At 43.7% G+C, this 10,789-nt stretch overlaps 1 protein-coding gene across 1 annotated transcript; it reads left to right on the top strand.

Annotated features, from left to right (window-relative positions):
- Positions 1-1,589: 1,589 nt before the first annotated feature.
- Positions 1,590-10,777, top strand: LOC133561166 (ras-related protein Rap-1b). The gene is made up of 8 exons (XM_061914437.1): positions 1,590-2,038; positions 8,608-8,677; positions 8,751-8,819; positions 8,901-8,957; positions 9,032-9,172; positions 9,238-9,381; positions 9,498-9,590; positions 9,661-10,777. The coding sequence occupies exons 2-7, from the start codon at positions 8,621-8,623 to the stop codon at positions 9,582-9,584; spliced, it is 555 nt and encodes a 184-aa protein (XP_061770421.1). The 5' UTR covers positions 1,590-2,038; positions 8,608-8,620; the 3' UTR covers positions 9,585-9,590; positions 9,661-10,777.
- The last annotated feature ends 12 nt before the right edge of the window (positions 10,778-10,789 follow it).

Raw genomic sequence — 10,789 nt, 5'->3', positions numbered from 1 at the left:
TTATATTTTTATAGTTTTCCATGAATAAACATTTATTGTACCTCTCATCAAACCGCTGCCTTCCTCCTATCTTTATGTCATCAATGTTCATGTCTGCTTTAATCTGATCGACTGCGATTCTAAGAAGTCATCTAGTCTCCTAGCAACCACTAAATTGCGTGCATGTGTGCATGCTGATCATTTCCTCTTCCGAGCTGTGAAACAAAGATAAGGGAGGGTAAAAAGTTAAAGGCCTACTGAAACCCACTACTACCAACAGCGCATTCTGATAGTTTATACATCAACAATGAAATATTAACATTGCAACACATGCCAATACGGCCTTTTTAGTTTACTAGATTGCAATTTTAAATTTCCCGCTAAGTGTCCTGTTGAAAACGTCGCGGTATGATGCACCGGCAGGTTTTGGTGAGAAAATTGTGGTAATAAGTCGGCTCTTACCGTAGTTATGAGCAGAGCTTGCCTCCTGTAGCTGCGGACTATTACCTCCTCCACCGGAGACACTGGCGGTCACCACACCCGTGGCCACACCCCTCCGACTTTCAGGTATGACTATTTTTGGGGTCTCAGCTACAATCGGGCGGAAGGCGGGGTACACCCTGGACAAGTCGCCACCTCATCGCAGCGCCAACACAGATAGACAGACAACATTCACACTCACATTCACACACTAGGGCCAATTTAGTGTTGCCAATCAACCTATCCCCAGGTGCATGTCTTTTGAGGTGGGAGGAAGCCGGAGTACCCGGAGGGAACCCACCCATTCACGGGGAGAACATGCAAACTCCACACAGAAAGATCCCGAGCCTGGATTTGAACCCAGGACTGCAGGACCTTCGTATTGTGAGGCAGACGCACTAACCCCTCTTCCACAGTGAAGCCCGGTATGACTATATAATCTCACTAAAACACTAGTAACATGATAAGCAGATAAGGGATTTTCCAGAATTATCCTAGTAAATGTGTCTAATATCTGAATCGCTCTCACTGCCCTCGCCTTTTTTTTTGTTTGTTTCTAGTCCTTCACTCTCAATATCCTCATCCACGAATCTTTCATCCTCGCTCAAATTAATGGGGAAATTGTCGCTTTCTCGGTCCGAATCGCTCTAGCTGCTGGTGGCTATGATTGTAAACAATGTGAGGATGTGAGGACCTCTACAACCGGTGACGTCACGCCCACGTCGCCTGCTACTTCCGGTACAGGCCAGGCTTTTTTATTAGCGACCAAAAGTTGCGAACTTTATTGTCGATGTTCTCTACTAAACCCTTTCAGCAAAAATATGGCAATATCGCGAAATGATCAAGTATGACACATAGAGTGGACCTGCTATCCCCGTTTAAATAAGACAATCTCATTTCAGTAGGCCTTTAAATTGTAAAAAAAAAAAAAAAACAACAACCCAGAAGTTAAGGTGTTGATAAAGGACAAAAAAGACGGATGGAAGTCTCTATTTTTGTATGTGAACCTTGACACCTACAAAACAGGAAGTGTGTGTGTTAAAGGAAGCTGGGGAGGGTGTCGTCTCTATTCTTGGTGACTTCTTCCTGTTTGGGTGTGGCTTCACATTTCACAACACTTAAATGGGCCTGAGTCTGTTCTCCTGCGTACATATTGCCTGTGTCGCGCTCTATTTACATTCCCTTTTTGCAATGTAATTTATTTTAAACTAACACAAAATATCTTGTCTCGATTTTTGGTCGGTGGTAATTTTGGCGAAGTCTATTTCCGTTGTTGCCTTTTTTTTTGTAGTTGTATTTATCACCTAGCTTGACGTGACATATTATTGCCTGTGTCGCGCTTTATTTACATTCATTTTTTTCCAATGCAATTTATTTCAAACCAACACAAAATACCCTGTTTCGATGATTGGTCGGTGGTAATTTTGGTGAAGTCTATTTCCGTTGCTGCCTTTTATTTTGAAAAAAAAAACGCGGAAGTTGTATTTATCACCTAGCTTGACGTGAGCTGTGGAGGGAGCGGCTCTGGTCGAGCGACGTTAGCACAGCAGAGGAGAGAGAGAGAGGGCAGTGGATGACGGTGAGTGCTTCTTGTCCTTTTTTCCCCCTTCTCGTCTTTTGGTCGTATTCCCTTTCGTGGCCATGTTGTTGTAGACAAACATGACAGCCACGCTCAGTCTGGGCCGGACGGCCATGGGAGGCTGGGGGGGTAAAGCCGAGTCGAACTGGGGCCGGTTTGCGGAAGCGAGACGCGAACACGCACTTTCCACGCGAACACACACTTTGACAGACATGTCTTCGCCCTGACAGTCATTTTATCGACATGATGGCGGCCGGGCTCGAAGATCCTCACAGCGGGGCCCCGCAGTGCGAGCTGGCCGACCAGGGGAGCTTCTATGGCGGCTAGAAAGACAGGAAGTAACTTGTTGTCTTCGTAGTGCGTGTGCGTGTGTGGGCGTGTGCGCGCGCGCGCGACACCAGGCTGTGTTTCGTCCTGTCACGTTCACGCGCACGCGCACATGTCGTATTCCTCTACCTGGCCACACCTAAGCTGACTGTGAGTGAGCGTGGGGCGTTCAGGGTCCGGCAAATTGAAGATGACGATGAGGCGTTCAGGGCCTGTGGGACAAAGCAGTAATTTCGTCAACCACTGTTTTTTTTTTTTTCTTCTTTTCTACCAAAATGAACATTTATTAAAGGCCTACTGAAACCCAGTACTACCCACCACGCAGTCTGATAGTTTATATATCAATGATGAAATATTAACATTGCGGTCGGTTTAGTTTACTAAATTACAATTTTAAATTTCCCGGGAGTTTCGTCTTGAAAACGTCGTGTAATGATGACGTGTACGCAAGACGTCACGGGTTTTAAGGAAATATGAGCGCTGCGCACACACACACAGCTAAAAGTCATCTGCTTTAACGGCGTAATTACACAGTATTTTGGAGATCTGTGTTGCTGAATCCTTTGCAATTTGTTCAATTAATATTGGAGAAGTCACAGTAGAAAGATGGAGTTGGGAAGCTTTAGCCTTTAGCCACACAAACACACGGTGATTCCTTGTTTAAAAGTCCTGGAGGTGAAACTTTAGTATGGATCAGAGCGCTGTCAAGCAAACATGAATCATGACGGAATGTCAACCAGCATGTTTCAGTGAGAAAATTGTGATAAAACGTCGCCTCTTAACGGAGAAAAGCTGAGCTTGTGCCGTCCATAGCTGCCGTCGACTCCCCTGAGACATTGGCATCAAGACAACCGTGGAGACACACTTCCGACTATCAGGTACTATTTAACTCACTAAAACGCTAGCAACACAATAGAAAGATAAGGGATTTCCCAGATTTATCCTAGTAAATGTCTGTAAAAACATCGGAATCCGTCCCAATGCAATCGCGTTTTTTTTTTTATACAATTTTTTTTCCTAGTCCAATCGCTATCAATATCCTCTAACACTAGTCTTTCATCCTCGCTCAAATAATGGGGAAATTGTCGTTTTCTCGGTCCGAATAGCACTTTTTGTTGGAGGCTCCCATTAAAAACAATGTGAATATGTGAGGAGCCCCCACACGTGTGACGTCATCGTCTGCGACTTCCGGTAAAGGCAGGGCGTTTCTCTTAACACCGAAAGTTGCAAACTTTATCGTGGATGTTCTCTACTAAATCCTTTCAGCAAAAATATGGCAATATCGCGAAAGGCATACTGAAATGAGATTTTTTTTATTTAAACGGGGATAGCAGGTCCGTTCTATGTGTCATACTTGATCATTTCCCGATATTGCCATATTTCTGCTGAAAGGATTTAGTAGAGAACATCGACGATAAAGTTCGCAACTTTTGGTGCTGATGTTGTAAGCATTTCACCAATCTTGCGCACTTTGCAAATGATACGTCATTTCCATTGTGCGCAAGCAATTTGCATAACGCAAGAGGAGATTTAAGACAAGATTTTGTGGATGGTTTAGTCAGTAAACCTACATTATTATATTTTATATAATAGTAAACCAAGTTGTGGTAGTAGTTTAGTCAGTAGTTTAGTCATGGATGTATACTGTATAGTGGTTAGGGTTAGGGTTGGACAGTTATATTGTCCCGACTACAAATGAATAAATTTACATAAGTATTTAATAAATTATTTTGATTCCAAAAACATGTATTTGCGCCCATTGATTTGCAAAATGTGCACCACACATTATTCAAATATATAGCTGGAAGCAATTAGCAAAAAGATTGCGCATTATAAAAATTTGCAAAATGCGGTTGCGCATTTTGCAAATTGCTCACAATGGTATTGTGCCTACAACATAGTTAAAAAAGCCTTGCCTTTACCGGAAGTCGCAGACGATGACGTCACAAGAGTGAGGGCTCCTCACGTCCTCACATTGTTTTTAATGGGAGCCTCCAGCAGCAAGAGCTATTCGGACCGAGAAAACTACAATTTCCCCATTAATTTGAGCGAGGATGAAAGATTCGTAGATGATGATATTGATAGCGAAGGACTAGAAAAAAAAAAAATCGAAAAATAAAATAAAAAGCGGCGGCAGTATGAGTGTTTCAGATGTAATTACACACATTTACTACGATAATTCTGGAAGATCCCTTATCTGCTTATTGTTTTAATAGTATTTTAGTGAGATTGTAAAGACATACCTCAAGGTCGGATGACTGCGGTGAAGCACGCAGTGTCTCAGAGAGAAGCCGAGGAGACGTCACGCCAAATTCCTCCCCCCCCCCCATTTACTTCGGGGGTCATGATTAATTCAGACGTTTAGTTAACGCTATATTATAAAAATATAACGCTATATTATATAAATATAACGCTATATTATAAAAATATAACGCTATATTATAAAAATACAGACGTTTTGTTAACGCTATATTATAAAAAATGAAAAAACATTTTAAAAACAATTTACGAACACAAGCTATGGGATGACGTAAGAGGAAACGTGACCCCGGAAGTAAATGTGTCATCCCATAGCTCGTGTTTGTAAGTTGTTTTTTTTATTTTATTTTTTATAATATAGCGTTAACAAAATGTCTGTATTTTTATAATACAGTGTTATATTTTTATAATATAGCGTTAACAAAACGTCTGTATTAATCATGACCCCGGAAGTAAATTGGGGGGGGGGGGGGGGGGGGGCTTGTAGGGGGGAAGAAATTTGGCGTGACAGAGCCAAGCTCACAGCTGCCTTTTAAACAGTTACTGCAGGAGGACGAATAATCCAATGATGTCTCCGGTAAGATATATATCACAATTTTCCCATCCAAAAACATGCTGGTTGACGTAGAGAAACCTGTTCGCTTGACCGCTCTGTGTTAAAAACAAAGAAAAACCCTAATTCTAACCGGCTGTGTCTCGGTGCTAAAGACAGCTGCAATCCACCGCTTTCCACCAACAGCGTTGTTCTTTGACGTCTCCATTATTAATTGAACATATTGCAAAAGATTCAGCAACACAGATGTTCAAATTACTGTGTAATTATGCGATGAAAAGAGACGACTTTTAGCCGTAAATGCTGCTGGGCTAATATTTTCTGACAGTCCGTGACGTCACGCGTCATCATTCCGCGACGTTTTCAACAAGAAACTCCGCGGAAAATTTAAAATTGCAATTTAGTAAACTAAAAAGGCCGTATTGGCATGTGTTGCAATGTTAATATTTCATCATTGATATATAAACTATCAGACTTTGTGGTCGGTAATATTGGGTTTTGGTAGGCCTTTAACTTTTATTTGATTTTGATATTATATTTTTTTTTTATCTTGATAGATTGAAAATGAACACCAATGAGTTGACTGATGAACGTTATCACGTAATTTATTCAGAAAGTATAAATAACGACAAGTAAAGACAGAATACTATTAACTGCAACATGTAAGTGTAAAAAAACGTAATTTGTACATTTTCAGATTGTGCTTGTTCTATTTTTAACAAAGAAAACAATCTGTAGTCGTCTATATTTTTAGGTTATCGTGCCGTGATTTTGCCACTCCGGCCCACTTACGAGTAGATTTTTCTCCATGTGGCCCCCGATCTAAAAGGAGTTTGACACCCCTGGGTTAGTGCGTCTGCCTCACAATACGAAGGTCCTGAGTAGTCCAGGGTTCAATCCCGGCCTCGAATCTCTCTGTGTGGAGTTTGCATGTTCTCCCCGTGGGTGCGTGGGTTCCCTCCGGGTACTCCGGCTTCCTCCCACCTCTAAAGACATACACCTGGGGATAGGTTGATTGGCAACACTAAATTGGCTCTAGTGTGTGAATGTGAGTGTGAATGTTGTCTATCTGTGTTGGCCCTGCGATGAGGTGGCAACTTGTCCAGGGTGTACTGTTATGCAAGTTAATAAATCAGAAACTGATGACATAGTGCTGTATTTTACTTCTTTATCTTTTTTTTTCAACCAAAAATGCTTTGCTCTGATTAGGGGGTACTTGAATTAAAACAATGCTCACAGGGGGTACATCTCTGAAAAAAGGTTGAGAACCACTGCTCTAAAAGCCGTAGATGTTATTGTCACATATGCATGCACAGTAGATGGCAGTATTGTCCTGTTTAAGAGTGTCACAACATTGCTGTTTACGGCAGACGAACTGCTTTACGGTAGACGAAAACGTGACTGCTGTTGTTGTGTGTTGGTGCCACGCTGGGAGGACGTTATTGAGACTGCCTAACAATAAACCCACATAAGAAACCAAGAACTCGCCCTCGATCATTCTACAATTATAACGTCATTGGGCAGGCACTCTTGTTTATATTGTGGGAAAGCGGACGTGAAAACAGGCTGTCGACACGTCACTCGGGTCCGCATGGAGCTAGAGGGGGCGTGGCCTCCAGATCCGCCTTAATTTCGGCAGGGTTGGCAAGTATGGCGTGCGCCGTTCAGGGTCCGGCAAGTTGAAGATGACGATGATGCGTTCAGTGCCTGTGGGGAAAAAAGAAGTGATTTCGTCAACCACTCTGTTTTTGTTTTCCTTTTTACCAAAAGTGAACATTTATTAACCGACACCATCTCATCACCATGGTAACCACATTGACACCGTGCGTTATGTTGCATCTTGTTACTGCACATAAGTGGAAGACGACGAGGCCGTTCAGGGACTGTAGGACAATGCAGACATTTCGTCCGGCGTTCTTGCTTTCCCTCATTTATTAGCTGACACTGTGCACTCTTATTTCATCACCATGGTAACCAAGCCCAGACACACAGCAGCCACGCAACAGTCACATTCCACGCTATTGACCTCATTACCAGCTGTGCATGTGACCTGAATCAAGGAGCAGGAGGTGTGTGTGTGTTTTTTTTTTTTTTTACAGGTGTGCTGGAGCAGTGGGCGGGGCTTATACCGAGTAACTGAGTGCCACAACATAAAGGAGGTGGAAGTTAGGCATACTTGCCAACCTTTAGACCTCCGATTTCGGGAGGTGGGGGGCGTGGTCGGGGGCGTGGTTATTTACAGCTGTTGTGTGCGCAATTGTGCACTGCACTTTCTAAAGGAGATGTTATTGTCACACTTGCATGATTGATTGATTGATTGAAACTTTTGTTAGTAGATTGCACAGTACAGTACATATTCCGTACAATTGACCACTAAATGGTAACACCGCAATAAGTTTTTCAACTTGTTTAAGTCGTGGTACAAATATATACTATCAGCATAATACAGTCATCACACAAGTTAATCATCTTAGTATATACATTGAATTATTTACAATCTGGGGGGTGGGATGAGGAGGGTTTGGTTGATATCAGTACTTCAGTCATCAACAATTGCATCAACAGAGAAATGGACATTGAAACAGTGTAGGTGTGACTTAGTAGGATATGTACAGCGAGTTCAGATAGCATAAGAACAAGTATATACATTAGAAATACATTCGATTATCTACATTAGGTTATTTACAATCCGGGTGGATGGGATGTGAATGTTGGAGGATAAAGGGTGGAAGTTGCCTGGAGGTTTTGTGCTGGTGCATGTACAGTAGATGGCAGTATTGTCCTGTTTAAGAGTGTCACATGCTGTTTACGGCAGACAAACTGCCTTACGGTAGAGTGGTAGACGTAAACGTGACTGCTGTTGTTGTGTGTTGTTACTGCTTTGAGAGGATGTTAATGAAACTGCCTAACAATAAACCCACATAAGAAACCAAGAACTCGCCCTTGATCATTCTACTGTTATAACGTCATTGGGCAGACACACTCTCAGACACATCACTCAGGTCTTCATGGAGCTGGAGGGGGCGTGGCCTCCGGTTCCCCTTGAATTTCGGGAGATTTTCGGGAGAAAATTTGTCCCGGGAGGTTTTCGGGAGAGGCGCTGAATTTCGTGAGTCTCACGTAAAATCTGTGAGGGTTAGCAAGTATGAAGTTAGGCCTCTCTCGTTTCTGCACATAGAAAAAATCCTGTTCAAAAAAAGAATCCCATTCAAATGCATTGGGCTTTGCGCTGGGATTTTTTTCTAAGTGTGAGATCGAAAGAGGCTAAAGGAGGTGGAAGTTACGCCTTTCTCGTTTCTGCACTTAGAAAAAAAAACTCAGACTTTACATTCTCTCGTCTTTTTACCGGCGGGGCTTGCGCGGCCGGACTTGTGGCACTCAAGCTTATACCGAGTAACCTCACTGAGTGTGTGTTTGTGTGTGCATGCAGACAGAAGGTGAAGATGCGGGAATACAAGCTGGTGGTCTTAGGGTCTGGTGGTGTTGGCAAGTCTGCTTTGGTATGGAACACACACACACACGGCTATACTTACAGCATAAGAAATTGTCTCAAGTGTGTGTGTGTGTCTGTAGACGGTGCAGTTTGTCCAGGGTATCTTTGTGGAGAAGTACGACCCCACGATAGAAGATTCCTACAGGAAGGTGAGACAGTGAAGGCATCACCAACACGTTTAAATCCCAGCTATTGTTATTTTTTCATTGTCTGCATGTTTGCATGTACAGCAAGTGGAGGTGGATGGTCAACAATGCATGTTGGAGATCTTGGACACGGCGGGAACAGTAAGTAAGCACACACAATGTCGATATTGTGTATGTCAATAACGACAGCGGGATATGTCGTTGCGGTGTTTTAGGAGCAGTTCACGGCCATGCGTGATCTCTACATGAAGAACGGCCAAGGCTTCGCTCTGGTCTACTCCATCACGGCTCAGTCCACCTTCAACGATCTTCAAGACCTCAGAGAGCAGATCCTCAGGGTCAAGGACACTGATGATGTACGCACAAGCACGCAGGCGATGTTGACACCGGCTGGCCAGTGAAACAATGTGTGCGTTTGTAGGTTCCGATGATCCTGGTGGGCAACAAGTGTGACCTGGAGGTGGAGCGTGTGGTGGCCAAAGAGTCAGGGGTGGGCCTCGCTCGCCAGTGGAACTCCTGCGTCTTCCTGGAGACGTCAGCCAAGAGCAAGATCAACGTCAACGAGGCTAGCAGACTCACACACACACACACACACACACACACACACACACACACACACACACACACACACGTTGCATGCCACCGACTTTGTATCTCACTGTGTTTTATGTGTGTGTGTAGATCTTCTATGACCTGGTGAGACAGATCAACAGGAAAAGCCCACTTCCTGGAAGAACTCGCAAAAAGTCCACTTGTCAACTCCTCTAATCACAGGTGTGTATATACACACACACACACACACACACACACACACGTACACTAATAAAACACAATGCGTTTGCAGCTCTGCGCTCGCCGGACCAACAACCAATCAGAGGACATCTTCCAACCTGCCCCGCCCCCGTGAAAACACACACCATCAACATGGACCACCTCAGACCTCTGACCCCTTCCCTGTTGCCTTGGAAACTTCAAAAGACTGTGACGACGATAATGATGATGATGTCTGGTGTCTTCTCGATGTCTCTTTTGTCTTTTTCTATATGACACACGGCCTCCAACTGTGTGTGGTGATGATGATAATGATGATTGTTATGTGAAACAATAAGAGTCATTTCAAGTTTTATTTTGTAGCAGAATCTGGCGTCAGCTCACCATTCAGAGCTAACACTATGTAGCCTGGCAGTGTGTTGGCAGTATTACGAGCAAGCACAAGTTTTGCGAGCTAAGCTGGCAAAAATGGTTAAAAAAAACAAAAAAAAAGTATTCTTGATGTATCTTATAACTGGCTAGCTTGTTAGCCATTAGTCAGTACAGAAGAAGCACTTTAAAAGTGTAAAAAATAGTGTTTTTTAGGGTGGCATTCCTGCATATGACCACTAGGGGGCTACAGTGAACTAACCTGTTAGTATAACGTGACGGTGGGTGAGCTGACCCCAGATCTGCTCGCTTGACTCGGTGGTGTCATTATTAAGCCTGGCTGAAGATTGTTGAAGCCACAAAAAGCCTTTCAATGTCCGTCTGATGTAGCATGTTCATGTGTCACCTCCAGGAGGCGCTGTAGCAGTCAGCATGTCTGTTTTGCAGTGGGAGCTAACTAGCGCCGTCAGTTAGCATGCTTAGCTCGCTCCATACCAGGAGCTGTAGGGAGCCTTCGTGGCCGCCAGGGGGCAGCAAGTCCACACTGACTGGTCCTGTTAAACCAGCGCCAACACAGCCCCGCCCACTCGGTGTCGGCAGATTGTCTTTCAACTTTGACCTCGGTTCAAACTCCGCCTCCTCGTCCTGTTAAGCAGAGAGTTCAATTTACGTTACTTTGCTGCATGTTTGTATTGTCTGCTGGACTCAAGAACGTTCTACACGGGTTCCCGACAGCAGCTGGGGGGGGTTTGAAGCCAAATGTAAAGTCCAAACTAAAAAGCCTTAAATGAATAAAAAGTGGTGCAATTTTGTAACAGCGACATCATGTGGCG

Source organism: Nerophis ophidion, linkage group LG10 (genome assembly GCF_033978795.1).
Source record: "Nerophis ophidion isolate RoL-2023_Sa linkage group LG10, RoL_Noph_v1.0, whole genome shotgun sequence".
In the NCBI taxonomy this organism is placed as follows: Eukaryota; Metazoa; Chordata; class Actinopteri; order Syngnathiformes; family Syngnathidae; genus Nerophis; species Nerophis ophidion.
The sequence above is the reverse complement of the archived record's forward strand: the minus strand, read 5'-3'. Positions and strand labels throughout refer to the sequence as shown.

Bases quoted from the DNA above. Each gene is read 5' to 3' on its own strand.
- LOC133561166 (XM_061914437.1), top strand. From the start codon at position 8,621: ATGCGGGAATACAAGCTGGTGGTCTTAGGGTCTGGTGGTGTTGGCAAG. The intron at 8,678-8,750 runs GTATGGAACACA...GTGTGTCTGTAG, and splicing joins GTGTTGGCAAGTCTGCTTTG to ACGGTGCAGTTTGTCCAGGG. The intron at 9,173-9,237 runs GTACGCACAAGC...GTGCGTTTGTAG, and splicing joins GGGTCAAGGACACTGATGAT to GTTCCGATGATCCTGGTGGG.